General features: G+C 39.6%; 1 protein-coding gene across 2 annotated transcripts in view; it reads left to right on the forward strand.

Moving 5' to 3' along the window:
* The window catches only part of FRMD3 (FERM domain containing 3), a 131,871-nt gene that overhangs the window by 82,389 nt on the left and 32,335 nt on the right, over nucleotides 1-17,147 (forward strand). For both annotated transcript variants that reach the window (XM_059492448.1, XM_059492449.1), the window contains exons 5-6: nucleotides 11,938-12,035; nucleotides 13,236-13,359. In XM_059492448.1, coding sequence (XP_059348431.1) covers nucleotides 11,938-12,035; nucleotides 13,236-13,359 — 222 coding nt within the window. The remainder of the gene's footprint in view (nucleotides 1-11,937; nucleotides 12,036-13,235; nucleotides 13,360-17,147) is intronic.

Raw genomic sequence — 17,147 nt, forward strand, 5'->3', positions numbered from 1 at the left:
CAGTCTTTTTAAAAGCTTTATAGGAATAAATCTTTAATGAAGCATCTTAGAGACATCAGAGAGGCTTACAGGTCTTAAAAAGAACTGCTTTTCCTACTCTTCCATAGAAAAAGCTGATGTGAAAAAAATCATCTGTTCAGTATATGAAGCTTTGTGTCTATGGGGTAAAGGTTTGGTTTCTGTGAAACCAGTTTAACATAATATTCAGGATTTAGACATCACTTGCAGCAAGAAAATTTAAGAGTTATCCCCTCAGATTACTGATGCTTCATTTCTGTCCTACCTGGGGCCCAACCTTCCCTGGTTGGATTTGACTGTAATCCTTGACTTACTCTGTGGTTTAACATGTGAAACTATTTTCAGAAATTGAAGGTGGAGAATTATCTATTTGAAGTTATCACTACGTCTATGATTTCATAGAAAAAAAACGTCTAGTAGTCTGAAAACTTGTGCAAACTGCATGTTTGGAGGCCAGGAATGCCTTGGGCAAATAATGATGCTGTGTTCTTGCCTGTCACTGCATTTTATAACACTGCTAAGGACAACTAAGAATATTGTCAGTCAACATTGTACCTTTCCTGACACTTACTTTCATTTCTCTTGTTTTAATTAACAACCATTTTCTTAGCTATGCTTTTGAAATAAAATCAGTGTCTGCCTTTGGATGTCAAGGCACTCTGAAATATTATTGCTAAAGTATTGGCTTCTCTGGGTCTGGATTGAAGGCACTTGAGATGGTAGATCATGTTCAGACTCAAGTGTTTATTTCTTATCAGTGAAACAGTCTCACTACTGTGAGTTGGGCAGCTTTTCATCAGCAGGCACAAAATGGCTAACAATCTCTTGTTGCAAGGTCTTTTAAGACTAAACTATCCAATTAAGAACTAGATTATTTTCCTTTTTAACCTAATAACTGATCTCACAGAGCCCACAATGCAGATGTTTCTGCCCAATTACAAAATGCCACCCAATCCCACAAAGAAGAAGGAAGAAGAAGCGTGAAGAAGAAACCCAGGATGATGCCCTGTGCCCTCCATCTTGCTTCCATCCACAACATAGTAAAAATCCCAAACCCTAAATTTCTCACCAAGTGATAAACCTACACTACTCTCGATAATCTATTTCACACTTCTGTGGATTCTAGTCTATCTTGAAGTGTAGGAAACTTCCTCCATGAATGAGGGTCAAAGTCAGCGCTCCCCCGGGGGTCAGGGCACCCCAGAGCAGACAGAAATATTCCTGCTGCCCTGGGTTTCCACACTAAAGGAGAAATTCCGTGGAAAATATTTCTGCTTCTCACTGTGGAAAGGAGGTTCTGCATGATTCTTGGTCACTGTTTTCTCTAGAGTGAACTGGTGTTAGGATGGTAATTCACAAGTTCAGAGGCCATGGGGGTTGTTGCCTTGATCTCTCTTGCTTATGTAGTAATAGACCACCTGAAACCCAACTTGTCACTGAAGTCAAAATCTTAATGCACTTCAGGGCTTCTCAGCTCATCTGCTTAATGGATGTCAACATGGATTTAGAAGATCTGTCCTTATTTTTGCAAATAGTTTCCACAGCAGAGCACTAAGGCTGCACATTTGAAACATGTTTGAGAAAGACTCAAGACACACCTTTTCTTTTTTAATTAGGCAATTTTCCCAACGAATTAAAAAAAAATGTGATGAGAAAGTGGCAAGGATTTAACTTATTTTTCTCAAATGATTTGGCCTCTGCATGTGCACTGGAGGCTCAGCAAACTGAAACACAAGCAGTGTATATATACTTTTCAATGGTTTGTATAATCTTTTAAATAGAGAAAGATGCTGAGTCTTAGAAGAAGAGTGGTGCTTCTTGTAGGGTGTTGATCCTGACTGGATGCCTGGCATCAGCCAAAGATTTTCCCTCACTTTTCTCCAGAGCTAGACCTCTCACAGGGGAAAGAAAATGTAATGAAGGGTCCATGAATTGAACTAAAGATGAGGAGAGATCACTCACCAAATACCACCATGGGAAAAAAAGGTGCAATCTGAGACAGTAATAGAATTTATTACTAAAAAATCAGAGCAGGATAACGAGAAGTAAAATAAGACCTTAAAAATGCTTTCCTCCCCACCCCTCTGTTTTTCCCAACTCTACCTACTCCTTCAATGGCACAGAGAAATGGGAAATAGGTTATGGGTTATGGTCAGTGCATCACAAGTTGTTTCTCCTGCTGCTCAGGGAGAGGGGACCTTTCCCTCCTGCACTGTGGGAGACAGTTCTCCATGAACTTCTCTGATGTGAGTCCATCTCACAAGCAGCAGCTCTCAGTGACCTGCTGCAATGTGAGTCCCTCCCCAAACTGCCACAGCCTGGGTCACTCTTCCACAGGGTGCAGTTCTCCAAGGACAGGCTGCTCCAGTGGGGGCTCCTGTCTCCACGGGCCTCCCATGAGTTCACAGCCTCCTCAGCCATCACAGAATTAACTAGGTTGGAAAAAACATCTGAGATCATTGAGCCTAAGCTATGACCTAACACAATCTACAGTCAGCTAGACTGCATCACCAAGTGCCACATCCAGTCTTTCCCTAAACACCTCTAGAGGTGGTAACTCCACCACCTCCATCAGCAGCCTATTCCAATGTTCAGTCACTTTTTCTGTGAAGAAATTCTTCCTAATGTTCAACCTAAACCTCCCCTGGTGCAGCTTATGTCCTCTTGTCCAGTCACTGGTTGTCTGGGAAAAGGGACCAAGACCCACCTGGCTGCACCCTTCTTTTTTAATAATTGTGGAGAGCAATAAGGCCTCCCCTGTGCCTCTTTTTTCCAGGCAGAACAACCCCAGCTCCCTCAGCTGCTCCTTGAAGCACTTGTGCTTTGGACCCTTCACCAGCCTTGTTGCCTTTCTCTGGACACTTTTGAGCAACTCAATGACCTTCCTGAACTGAGTGTCCCAGAACTGGACACAGCACTCAAGGTGTGGCATCACCTGTGCTGAGTGCAGGGGGACAGTCGCTGCCCTGGTTCTGCTGGCCACTCTGGTGCTGATACAGGCTGGGATGCCCTGGCCTTCTTGGCCACTAGAACTCACTGTTAGCTCATGTTCAGTACTCTGTCAGCCCCTCTGACCTCAGCCTGTTGCACTGCAGGAGCTTGTTTTGGCCAAAGTGCAGGACCTGGTGCACTCAAACCACTGGATTCAGTGCATCTCTCCAGCCTGTCCAGGTCTCTCTGGAGAGCCCTCCTACCCTCTAGCAGATCAACACACATTCAACTTGGTGTCAACTTGGTGGTCAGTGTGCCTCTGTCTGACCTGCTGAACGGATCTCAGCAGGTCAGGGAAAGAATATTAAAGATAACAAAGAATAAACAGCCTTGAGAACCACAGCTGAAGAATCCTGACTCCTTCAATCTTGGGGCTGGGAAAAAGAGACTTTCGACCGCAGAAACCGCGAGACATAACCTTGACAGGTTCTGAGGTCAGGCTGACCAGCCTATAGTTTCCCAGTCCCTCCTTTCAGCCCTTCTTACGGATGGGTGCCACACTGGCCAGCCTCCAGTCATCAAGGACCTCCCGAGTGAGTAAGGAGCCAGGACCCTAATATACAGAGCCACCCCTACTCTTGCCTGTCTCTTCTGAAGGGCAAGTAACCATCCATTGCAGCACTCCAGTCATGCAAGTCACCCCTCCATGTTTCCATGGGTGACATCTTAGCTTCCCTTCTGTCCAATGGCTTCCAACTTCTCTTGCTTGTCACCCATGCTGCCCACTCCAGTGCACATGCACATCAGCTGGACTGCTGATTTCACCCCTGACTCTGGCTTGCCACCTATGGCTTATCTCTGGAGAGCCCATTTTCATCCCCTTCCCTATTCAAACATTGTTTAAAGTCCTCTCAATCAGCCCTGACAGCTCATGGGCTAGAATCGTTTTTGCCCTTGTTAGAGAGATGGAGTCTATCTGATTTTGGAAGGCCTATTGATGTAAAAAGTTGCCCCGTGATCAAAGTTACATCCACCTGCTCTGGCATGGGCTGCAGGTGGATCTCTTGCATCCCTGTGGATCTCCAGGGTCTGCAGGGGCATGGCTGCCTCACCATGCTTTGCACGAGAGGCTGCAGAGGAATTTCAGCCCTGGAGTCTGGAGCATCTGCTGCCCCTCCTTCTCCACTGACCTTGGTGTCTGCACAGTTCTTCCTCTCATGTTTTTTTTTTTTTTTTGGCTGCAGTTACATTTGTGCAATCACTTCCCCTCCCCTGAAATCTCTTATCACAGCAGTGTTATCACTGTTTCTGACTGGCCCAGCCTAGGCCAGTGACACATCTGTGTTGGAGCCACCAGGGATTGGCTCTGCTGGACATGGAGGAAACTTCCAGCAGCTTCTCACAGAAGCCACCGCTGTATCCCCACTGCTACCAAAGCTTAGCCATGCCCACCCAGCACACTCCTTTACACTGGAGCCATCTCTGAGGGTTTGAGTTCTGCTCCATGTGTAGTATGTGGAGGATATCAGGCTCTTCTGAATGTTACATCTGTGGCTCTCTAGGTCTGGTTATCTGTCACTTACAGATGGTGTGAAGTCCTTCAGTTCTAGAAAATAGCATTTAACTGGCATAATTGAGTATATCTAATGAGAGTAATAAGTTTCAGTTTTTAATTATGCAATTGTAACATGACACCACATCTTCACATCTCCCCTGTCCCCTGCTACACATACCTGTAAAATATGATTTCAGTTTCCTTTCTTTTTAAATCAGCATTTGTAATGAAGCGTGACAGGACTGTGGATAGAGGCCTTGAATACATACAGTTTTGGTATTATTGTTAATTTCCTTTTCTCTTAATTTTCCTTTTAAAAATAAAAAAAATTCTTTTTGGTTAATTCCCTTTGTTTTTCCAGAAAGCATGATAGCTTGATGGGTAGAAGTTTTCTTTTGCCATGTGCATCTAACTGTGTGCAGAAAAAAGGATATTCACTATAATGCCCAAGGTTATTCTGCTGGCATGGCATGTAAAGATAAAGAATTGCTATGAAGAAAGTTTCACCTGCAGAGATCACTCAATGCACACCATCCCAGCAGACTTTATGAAAAGCACAGATATTTTACACTGTGCCATTCTTTTCTGTTCTTGTTCACAGCTCAGAGCCCACAGCTGGAAAAGCCTGAGATGCTGTACATTAACAAGATTTGAGCAATCAAGGGAATATGAACAGATAGATCCAAAGATTGATCATACTTTCTATTTTGTTATTTATTTTTGGTGTTGTTGCTTAGGTAATAAATAAATCAGTGGTTTTTATTTCTTATATATGAAAGAATCCCAGGGTCTCATGCTCTCTTATCTTCAAATTCCTACATTTTAGTGTGTATGTATAATTAAAATGGAAGACTATAAAGTCATTTGAGGTCCCAAAGAAATGCTCTAAAATGCTACAGATAATACTGTATCAGTGGTAATCCATGATTATTATAGAAAAAACAGAAGAGGGCATGGGTAAATAGATGGTGGAATTAACCAAAGGTGGATTATTTCAATTTGCTTTCATCATGCCTTTTTTTCCTAATCCATACTTCCTAATCCAAGAAGCAGTTCTTCAATGACTAATCTGTCATAAATCAGTGTTACAAGTATAGCAGGAAAAGCAGATGAAAAAATTGTTTATTTGGAAGTCATATAAAATGACAAAGACTTGGCGTATGTAAACATGGCATGCTCAGTGTTTGTCTAGTCCAGTCTCAATCAGCTGTACTTTATGTTGCCATGTGCTAGAAGAGCCTGGTGCTTTTCCCTCTGGAAGCAGGAGGCCAGTTGTGTTTGGTAGTGATTTTTAATTCCTGAATGGATCTGGTTATTAATGCCTCAATATGAAGTGACTCATTTGCAAGTAGGAAATTTGTGCAATATATTTGTGCTATTAACCAATAGCTCTAAGGTGAGTTCATACAAGGTGGGCCTGTGCTGCTAGCCCTGTTCCAGACATCACTTAGGAATATCTCTGCTCTTCCTGGTACCCCCTTCTGCTCTTCTTGAAGTGGGAAGTCATGCTTTGATATCTATGAAAGTCCACTTATCTATTTTTGCTTTGTCAAGGACACATTGGAAAGTTGTCAAGGACAACTTTGGCAGTTGCCAAGTGAGTTTATAGTTTTAATACCATTGCAGTCACAATCAGATTGAATAACATAAATCTTAAAAGTGAGTTTTTTGTTAATAAGAGCACTTGATGCCTCAGGCTTGCAGATCAGATTCAGAGTAGGGAAAAAATTACCAAGAAGGGTAATTTTTTTTTGCTGGAGATTGCACCTCAGGGAGAAGAGACCTTGTACATGTTCAGAGCTCTTCTTGTGGTCCTCTGTGGGGAAGGCAGAATGGCAGAGAAGATGCAGTCCAGTCATGGTGTTTTGCAGGAAAGACTATTCGCATGCTGTGGTGGGACTTTCATGCAGCCAGGAGCCAAAACAATGCCTTTCTTTTACCACTCCTTTGTCTGCTTTACTTGTTAGTGAAATTAATTATTAAGTAATAATAAAGATTTTTTCACCAGTAGCCTGTGCTGTCAAGAAACTCACTGGGATGGTAATTTATCACTCTTGTCCCAAGGAAAGACCATACAGGCACTGACCAGCTGTAAAGCCAGGAGGACAAGCCCATGTCTTGCTAGCTGCAGTCATAATCCTGACCGCAGAAGTCAGAGATTTGAGACTACTGAAAGCTGTCATTAAAGCCACCTTCCATCCCCCACCCCAGAGCATAAAATGAAGTACTTATTTTTGAAGGAATAGTTTTGGGTGCTTTGGGGCATTTTTTATTACCAGGAATCCACAATTTTGGCAGTATAGGAGGGGCATAGGTTCAGAATGGAGATATGGAGTACCAATACCTTCATTATGTTTTGAGTCCTTAGCATTAGTACACCTTCAGAAATTGTAGAACAAGAAGGGTGATTCTTTCTACAGGTGCCTGTTAACACAGGCATGCAGTCATGCAGTTTCTCAAATTTTCTGGTGTTAGATATTTTAAGAAAAGTAGAATTTTCCTTTTTCTTGTGTTTAGCTGAAGATTATGCTTTGAAATCATGATAGATATACCCCAGTTCCTAATTCCTCTACTAGAATTTGGTTTATGACAGATCAGAGAGTTAAAAAGGGCAACTGCTGTACTGACATCAGTGTGGCATGCTTATTGTCATGGGTATCTGTTTTACAAATGGGTTTAAACCATACTAACATGGTTTTAACTTTCCTACTGTTTCAAAAAACCAAGAAATCTAATAGATGATCTCCTTCCCATCAAAATTCACTAGAGGGTTTTGGAATTGTTATATTAGGATTTTCAACAATGAAAGTCAATTCATGTGTATTCATGTTAGTATTAGTTTCTGGATATTTTGCCCATATTTGTGTAATCATTCTTTTTTTGTACTTGGTAATACTGTTTTTCTTCACAATCTTCTGAGGCAGTTGGTTTACTATCTGCTATGGCAGATGCTTTCTTTCCTTTGCCTTAAGCAATTTCCCAGTTCCACTGATTTTCCTCTAGCTCTAATGTTGAGGATTCAGTGGATAATAGTTCTTCATTTGCCTTTCCCACTACCTCATGATTTCAGAAGACTCACTCTTAGTCTCCCTTAATCACCATCTTGCCCTATAAGGGAGGCTCTGTCTTCTCATTCATTTTAGTTCTTCTCTATTAATCAAGCTCATCTATGTCCTACTCAGGCTGAAAGGACCAGAGCTAGGTAAAAAATTCAAGGTGTGATAACTTCAATGCTTTAAGTACTGGCAAAACAGCCCTCTGTCTTTTTCACAATATCATTCCTAGTGATGCCCAACATTCTCTTGGGTTTTTGGCTGCTTCTGTACCCTGAGTTAATGATTTCAGAATGATGACTTATTTTAAAATATATCAAAATCCATTTAAAGGATTAGCAAATAAGTAAGCAATATATTTTAGCTAATATAATTATTTTTTCTGTCACAGAATCAATTAGATTGGAAAAGATATCTGAGATCATTGAGTCTAACCTGTGATTCAAAACCATGGTGTTCAGTAGACCATAGCACTGAATGCCACATCCAGCCTTGTCTTAACCCCACTGGACAGTGATTCCACTCTCCTCTCTGGGGAGCCTATTCCAAAGCCTAATCATCCATTCTGAGAAGAAATTCTTCCTAACGTCCAACCCAAACCTCCTCTGGTGCAGCTTAAGACTGTGTCCTTTTCTCCTGTCACTGGTTGCCTGGGAGAAGAGACCAAGCCCCAGCTGGCTGCACCCTCCTTTGAAATAATTGTGGAGAGCAATAGGGTCTCCCCTGCACCTCTTTTTTCCAGGCAGAACAACCCCAGCTCCCACAGCTACTCCTTGAAGCACTTGTGCTTTGGACCCTTCACCAGTCTTTCGGTCCTTCTCTGGACTCACTCCAGCATCTCATTGTCCTTCTGGAAGTGAGGACCCCAAAACTTGACACAAGACTATAGGTGTGGCCTCACCTGTGCTGAGTACAGAGGGAGAATGACTTCCCTAGTCCCTCTGGATGGACTGTTCTTGATAAAGAACAAAGGCTGGGGTGCCATTGGCCTTCTTGGCCACCCGGACACACTGCTGGCTCATGTTCAACCCTTTTTCTCTTCATGGCTTTGTAAAGTATAGAAAATATGTTCTCTTACTTGTGATATTACATACTTGTACATAGCAGTTAGTGTTTGGTGGAGATTCATATGCTTTGGCAGGAAAAAGGTGCTCCTGCAGTGTATTTGATACTATCTGCTGTGGAAGACAAAAATGCAAAGTTGGTATTCAGAATAATATGCATAAATAACTCAAAAATTCTTCTAGGTAGGAGGACACCCAATCCAGGAATATTGTAAAAACATTTATTTTCCTTCTACCACACTGTACCACAAACAGCACCATGGAAAATAGTAGTGAGTCAAAGTCAGACGCCATGCCGAGATAGCAATTTTTTGAATTGCTGGATCTCTGGAGGTGACCATATCTGTCAGCTGGAAAGACTGCAACAACACCAAGAGATACATTTGCTATGAGAATAAACTGTATTAAGTGACTTGAACAAAGTAAAAAATCACTGGGTGGCCAAATCACAAGGTCTGGCTGTGGGAAAGCTTTCATGCCTCACTGAACACCTTAAAATAGATAAATTGTCTGTTAAACAGCTAGCAATCTGGTCTCTGGGGGTCATGATGCCTGCTTAAAAACAAGAATAGTTATTGCTGACCCTTAATCTGCATGGCAGGGAAGGTTTGGCCAACCTGAAGTTGAGTCATATGTACTGCAAAGAGATGATAGATGGAAATGAGGTTATTCCAATGAGAGACATTTGTGAATGTAAGTATAAGTTTACTAGCTTCTTATTAAGCTTGGATAGTTAGGGCTGTAAATCAGGTTATAAAGACATGCCAGGGCTTGGAAAAAACAGATATTGTGGAAGGACACATGAAGAAGCAAAATCGATTATTTTGCAAGCTATTTCTGTAAGTGTATGCAGTTTTAAATACATACATACACCTCAGTGAGTTTAGGAGTCAGTTTTTTTTTTTTTTTTCCATAAGTGTTTGCTGACCTGGGTCATAAATTACTGCATCAGTATTACAGGAAGTGCCTGAAGTTTAGTGAGCCTTTGGTAAAATGTGCAAAAATTCCTTTCAATTGAAAATATATTTATATTTTTCATTTGAAAGAATTCTAAAGTCTTGGTGCTGTTCCAGGCTTCCCTTCTTGCTTTGTAGATCTCAGCCTATCTTCATAGGACAGGTGCTCCAGATGTCTGATCAATTTGGTGGCTCTTCTCTGAATTTGTTCCAGCAAGTTCACCTCTTTCTTGTGTTGCAGACCCCAGAGCTGGATGCAGGTTCCAGGTGGGCTCTCACCAGAGCAGAGCAGAGGGGCAGAATCCCCTCCCTTGACTGCTGCTCACACCTCTTCTGACACAGCCCAGTGTAAGATGGGCTTCCTGGGCTGCCATTGCACACTCTTGGGTCATGTTGAGCTTTTCATCCACCAACATCCCCAAGTCCTTCTCTTCAGGGGTGCTCTCAATTAATTCTCCATCTGGCCTGTGTTTGTGCTTTGGATTGCCCTGACCCACGTGTCGGACCTTACAGCTGGCCTTGTTGAGCTTCATGAGGTTTGCACAGATGTGTGTGGAAGCAGACTTGTTTCTCAAGCCTGCTAAGGTCACTCTGGATGGCGTCACTTCCCTCCAGCTATGTTGACAGACCCCCACACAGCTTGGTTTTTTTGGCAAATGACACTGAGGATCTTCAATTGTGGTCAGTACAATTTGCTTAGGAATAACACATGTTAATCTGTTGACCTCAGAGCTTGGCTAACAAGCCATGCTCTGAAACCTTGGGTGGGTTTTTTTGGCACTGCTTAAAAGCTGAACACAGTTTAGCCTCAAGCTAATGGTCACTCTGGAGAATGGCATCTCATTTTTTCACTCTGGAAAATCTTACCAAAATTCTTTGTGTAGGGACTGCTCAATTGCCCAAGCTATATATGGCATTTACACCAATATACTGAACCTTTTCTGGTACACTGTCATTGCAGATTAAGAATTTTTACTTTATCTCACTGAGGCCTCTGGTGCATTCTGTTACAGATAGTTCCTCTGAATCTACCTGTAGAATAGCAGTACCAACATACAGCCGTGAATTTGTGAGCTGTTACTGGACATTGATTACAGGAGGGGAAAAAAAGGTGTTGCAAAAAAAAAACAAAAAAACAAACCTCGAAGTGTAAAGATCAATGAAGGGATGTGTTTACAATGAGAGAAGATTGCTTTTCTCATTGATAACTGTATCTGATTTATTGTATTCAGTAAAAATCCAAGGAAAGGAGAAAAGTTTCTCTGCCCTTCAGATAGTATTTCCTGGCTGGCTCTTGATGCAGAAGCTCATGATATGACCAGGTAACAGGAGAAGGTAACTTGGAAAAATATGTCTGACATTGCTGTTACTAATAAACTACATTTTTATTGGCTATGCTGTATGTTGCTCAAGGTTGGAGAGGACTGGCAGGAATGTCAAGAAATGTCAAGGAATGTCCTGATGGTCTGCAGAAGCCACTGAGTCTTGATAGAACCCTCTAGGTGGTCGATTTGTCTGGTCAAAGCAATGTTTAAATAGATTATTTTCCCAGAGGGGTGAAGTGGCTGAGTGGTGTGGCTGTAACCTGCTAGGTGCTGGGAAAAAAGCTGTGAGTGGTAGAAGCTCTCTGTGGTAGAAGGCAGAGTACAGGTAGAAGGAACTTTTTGTTTTCTTCTCCCCATGTCCTTATAGAAAGAGATGAATGGGAAAGGTGACTCCCTGCAAGGCAGGTGCCTCATGCCTGTGGCTCTTTAAGCCTCATGACGTTATTGCTCCCTTCAAACTTCATCTGGGATTCTTTACAGATTAAAAAACCCAAAACACCCAAAACCAAACCAAACCAAACCAACCAACCAAAAAAACCCAAAAACAAAACAACAAAAAAAACCAAAATAAAACCAAAAAACAAAAAACACCAAAAAAAAAAAAAAACCCCAAAAAATTCCAAAACCAGAAGAGGAAAAAATCTCCACTGTGGTCAGTGTGCTATTTTGCCTACAGTAAGAGAAAGATTTCCTTTTGTAAACTTGTATATAATAAAAACAGAGGTACTCAAACAAGCTTACATTACCATAATTTATTTCACACTAGTAATGAGCATTGTAATAGATGTATTTTAAATAAAACATGTTCTATGACATTTTATGTGCGGTTTTGTTACTTTTGCCTTTATTATTTCATTGTTAATGAAAAAAAATCTATTTTTTTTTTTTCTTATGGTTGTGTTTTGCCTTTTTCCTGCCATTTGAAATAACAAGAGGAAGATTCAAAATAGTTGCACAGCTGGTTTCACACTGATATGTTAAATCTGTTACAAAAAGATAGCACATAGTTTCTTAATTTTTAAAACTATATTTCAGATACCTCTTATATCTACAAATAAAAAGGGACATTTTCCATGGCCGTTTGCTGTGCTCCTTTTCTGATGCTGCCTACTTGGGTGCCTGTATAGTCCAAGGTAAGTATGAACAGGCTTCTTTAAATACTTCAGTCTTATGTTGGTTCTGTCAAATAAGCAATGCAAAACTTGTGTGACTACAGCTAGCAGTAACTTGTTGTTGCTGTACTGTTTCCCTGTATTGATATGCACTGTGAAGTAAGTAATTCTGGCAGTTAGCCAATGAAGTGGAGCTTAAAAAAATGAAACCAAATAAGTTATCTTAGCATTTTAGTGAAGAAGTATGCCATCATTGTTAGATTCCACTTACAAAAAGAGAAAAAACTCAATTCTGAATCCTGAATGGAAATTTAGCCTATTCTGTTTGAATTAAGGAGGAAAAGGTGTCATTTGATGTCCTTTCTTATGTTAAAGAAGACCTGTATGGTGATGGAATATCTGACAAAAATAGAAGATGTAATTCAAGAGAAAAGAAATTTTAGCTTATTTTCCCTAGCTTTTTTTTTCCCCTCCCCTCTCTCTCTCCATCATTTCCTTAGGACCAAATTCAGACAGATGTCTTTATTTGTACAGAGACAAATAATCATCTTTAAATGTCTGATTAGGGAAACCATAAGTGTGAACGTTCCCTTTATTCTGCCTTAAGGTGAACAAAGCTCTTAAAGTGTTAGAAGGCAGTGTATCCAAACCAAAACCGAGCCCAGCCCTTATTAAATGAGACTCATTCAGAAAATTAGAACACCAAATATCAGGTTTGTGTACCTAAGTGGCACATCTTTTAGAAGAGAAACCAAGTTCTGCCTGTTACCTTGATTAACATTGTGGACTGTGTTTCTCTGCTAGAACAGAATTAGGACCAGTCCATGCCACTGCAGATAAATCATGTGAAAAAGGGGAGAATCAAGAATCCATTGTTTTGGGTCTGCCTGGTAAAAATAAATACTCAAAGTGAAACATTGCCAAAGCTTCTGTTTTACAGAGCATTTTCTGCCACAGAAAATAGTTCAGTATTGCTAATTAATGCAATAGTTAATAAACCATTGAACTTCTCTTGAAACTCATTGATTAAAGTGACAGATATAAGGATTTTCTTGTTTCAGTTAATTATAAATTCCTCAAAGAAGCATTTCTTGAGACATACTAGATTCTTACTGACTGTGGATGTACCTTGAATTACAGTGCATTTACTGACTTCTTTCCCTATTAATTAATGTTACAATTCAATTTTTCTGCTTTGTTTTGTGTTTTGGATCTGTTCAGCTGAGCTTGGTGATTATGATCCTGATGAACACCCAGAGAATTACATCAGCGACTTTAAGATTTTTCCGAAGCAGTCACAAAAGCTTGAGAAGAAAATCGCTGAAATGCATAAAAATGAATTCAGGTAATTTATAATGCTGTTTGATAAAGAGACAGCTAAGAAATACTTTTATCTATTTCCAAGTTGCGCATGTTAACTTAGGAGGCTTTGTTCCATGAGTTATAATAGAAGCTCGACCAATATGCTGTCTGATAGGCTGTGTTTGAAAATGTGGTTTCAGCTCAGGGGGTTTTCTTTGCCTGTTAACCTTCATTAATCATACTTGTTTCCTGCATGACTGCTGGTAATTTAGACTTCATTTGCTTGAAATGTAGGTCTGGTTAGTGGGAACAGCTCTCATGATCAGAGCTGCTCTAGTTGATTAGTGGAATAACATCTTTCATTTAGGTAGCACATGTTTCTTGCTCAGAAATTTCTGTCTGTAGTGCAATCCTAAAATTCTTGGTAGATATTGACCTGATTGAAACTGTAATTAGGTTATTTTATCTGTCGGTGGTTAATTTTATCAGGTAGTGGTGAATTGCACAGAAATGTATTTAACTTCCTTGGAAGACTAAGGAGGTGAAATCCAGAACTCTCTGCATGCTCTTTTTTCCATCCTAAACTTTTAGTACTACAACAAAAGGCAAAGGAGAAAAGAGATTAGTCAATCGTTTGATTTTTAAGTTAAATGAGTTTCAGGAGAGAAGGAGCAGTGAGCTGTGCAACTATACCCTCTTCAGGGTTGTTAGTGAATGACATGCAGAGTGTCTGGAGGGAGATTTCATGAGGCCCTCGGCATCCTGCTTAGTTGAGGATGGTCTTCAGAACACGCGGAAAGGCACAGGATGTGCAGAAAATCAAATTAAATCAAACTATTAATTACGTAATTAGAAGGACATTTTTATGGAAAGATCACAAGGCCCTTTGCACTTGCTTACCCTATGTTCTGTTTTCATATTTCAACATATGCAAAGAAAGGAGCAAAATTCCTTTTAAGGAGAGTTAAAGCTTAAAACACTTTTTATTTCTAGAAGCCTGTAAAAGATATTTTTCAAGTAAAGTTCAACACTCATGACAATAAGATTGCCAGTATTAATCTGTCTTTTTTTTTTCCTGAAACCTATATACTTTCTTTGTATTTCTTTCAGTGAAATCATGTTTTAAATGGTTTATATCTAATATTTCTTAAAGCAGTTCAGCCTGCCCGGTACACAGACCCATAGAAACAACATTTAAAAATAAGAATAACTTATTTTACTGTCAGTATTTTTCCATACACTGTCTACAGATTTCCAAAGGATAAATTCAGCCTTTGAAAAGATATTTCATCAGTTAAGCCAAGGTGCTATTGAAAAGTCTTCGTAAATTCAGTCTTTCGTTAACAGGCTCATGCCTTACTTAAGGTTAAGAGAAGAGGCGGAAAGCTGGTGGGCTGGTTGGTTTTATACTTTGTAACACTGGCAGAGATGTATTTTTCTGTCTGGTTTGCTTTTTTACGAATGTGGAATTCTGCATTCTTTGTTCATGCAATCATCTAGTTCTCCTTTTATGAATAACCAGACATATTTTTAGCTCATCTTTTAAATCCCCTTTCCTGTCGGTATAATCTGTCTGATCCTGTGACTGTAAATGTTATAAACTTTCACACAGGTCCCTCTGGGATTTTCCAGGTCCTGAATTCTTTCCATCAGTGGCAGCTCAGCACATGAGGATGTCCCTGAATTTCTTCAGTATTCTTGTCAAGGGACACCATTCATTATTGCATTTTGGAAATCAGATGATATTAAGCTGACTTTTTTTGCTTGTGGATCTTCTAGTTCCTACAAAAAAACCCAAACCAAACCAAACCAAAACAAAAACAAAACAAAACGCCCAAACAAAAACAACCAGTAGGCGTTTGAGACACATCTATGTTTCATAGTACAATTCTTCTCATATATTCCGTATATTCTTCTCATATATTCTCATTATATGTTCCTTAATTTGCTTTCTATTCTATATTTTACCAATTTTAATGTTATGAATTTTAGACTCAGTGGCTCAATTCTTTGTAGCCTTCAAGAACTGCCATCTTTCTTTTCTGTTTTCTTTGCTTATGTCAGCAACTTTTGTGCCTTACCTATTGGTATATTATCAGAGAATAAAGGCAGTTTCAGAGCTGTCTGGGTAGCTGCTCTTTGGTAATTTCCCACTCTTTGTTTTCTGCAAACTGATAATCCTCTAATATTTTTTACATCAGACATTAGCCAGTCATTTGTCAGGAAGTTTTGCCTTTTTATGGATATTTAATTCCACAGATCTCTATTACAGCAGTACAAATTAATAAAACATATCTGACATATAATGAAGTATATAGAGAGGGTTCCAGGACAAGGTTATCATATTTTGATATAACCAGCTGGAAAAAAATTATAGGAAAAAATGGGCTTCTCTCTGGCATTGATTAGCACATGTGTTTCAAGGCATTCAATGCATTCTTCAGGAAATCCAATTTTCTGATAACAATTAATATTGTGCTGCTCAGCAAGTATTTTTAAGAGTTGCAAGGGGTGCCTCAGGTTTTTTCCTACGAGATACTCAAGTGCCATGTTAGCTGAACAGATGAGACTGAGAGCCTTTTTAATCCAGCTGCCATTCATCTGCCTTCACAATTGTAACTTAGCAGTTTTATTTAGAAACCTTTTTTAATTACTTAAAGCAGATGTGTGACAGGGTATCATTACTTCTTATTGGTTTTAGCTATGAGGTCATTACTGGATTTAACAAAATATAATCCATTGTGTGACTTTCTGTTGCACTTAATTGCAAAAATATAAATGTGACAGACAGTAATTCATGGCAGGTTTGTTGAGTTGTGATTGTCTTGTGAATTTTTATTCTTCCCTCATTAAGGGAGGGGGAGCTACAGAACACGACAAAAGACAGAAGAAAAAAATACCTTCTAAAGAATTTGATATCAGGTCTTACATCCTTTAACAGAGTTCTTTATTCTGATAAAGTTCCCTAGTTTTGGAAAGATACCTTTTAGCCAGAGCTCCCAGGGGCTAGGCACCAGAAAATATAAAGATTTCTAAGGGAAATGTTGACATATGTCCCTAACAAAGGAATTTATGTTTATAGGACTATGTTTTGGTTTGGTAGGGTTTATGTTTATGTTTTGGTAGGGTTTTTCTTCAGGTTTTTTTTTTGTTGTTGTTGTTGGTGGTGGGGGTGGTGGTGATGGTGGGTTTTTTTTTTGGTTTTTTTTTTTTTTGGTTTTGGGTATGGTTTTTCTGGGGGGGAGTGGGAGTCTTTGTTTTTTTTTTTTTTTCTTTTTTTAGAAGAACTTTGAAAGTCAAGTACTTTTATATGCCATCTGGAAACTAGTATTCAATTTTTAGTTCTGATATGAAATATTGCACCATATATTTATGGAAATGTTATGTAAAAAGCTTTGAATTTACCTGAAAGACTCCCACAAATATTTCCTTTTTAAAAGTTACATGACCTGTTCAAATGCCTGTTTTCAATGCTGAACTCATATAGGTAAATATAAGGTTTTTTTATTCCCTTGGATGATCGATGTGGATGCAGGCTTGGGGTGTCTGAATGTTACTGAATAGGCTTTTGTCTCTACTTTGTGTATCAAATGATTTGCAGGAATCATATGTGAAAGACTGTCTTTTGGGAGAAGAAAATTTTCCTCTGAGGGTGTGAAATCACTGCCATTTTCTGATAATAACTATCTCAAAAATGTTAAGATAAAGGGAGTATTTTCTTGAAAACCAGAGTAGCAAATTATGCTTGTCTTTGATCCAAGCTAAAAGAGAAGTGTTGTTTAAATTTGTTTTGAAAGGCATATAACATTTTTATCCTTTGCTGTATCATCC

The sequence above is a fragment of the Ammospiza nelsoni genome, chromosome Z, assembly GCF_027579445.1.
Source record: "Ammospiza nelsoni isolate bAmmNel1 chromosome Z, bAmmNel1.pri, whole genome shotgun sequence".
Taxonomy (NCBI): domain Eukaryota; kingdom Metazoa; phylum Chordata; class Aves; order Passeriformes; family Passerellidae; genus Ammospiza; species Ammospiza nelsoni.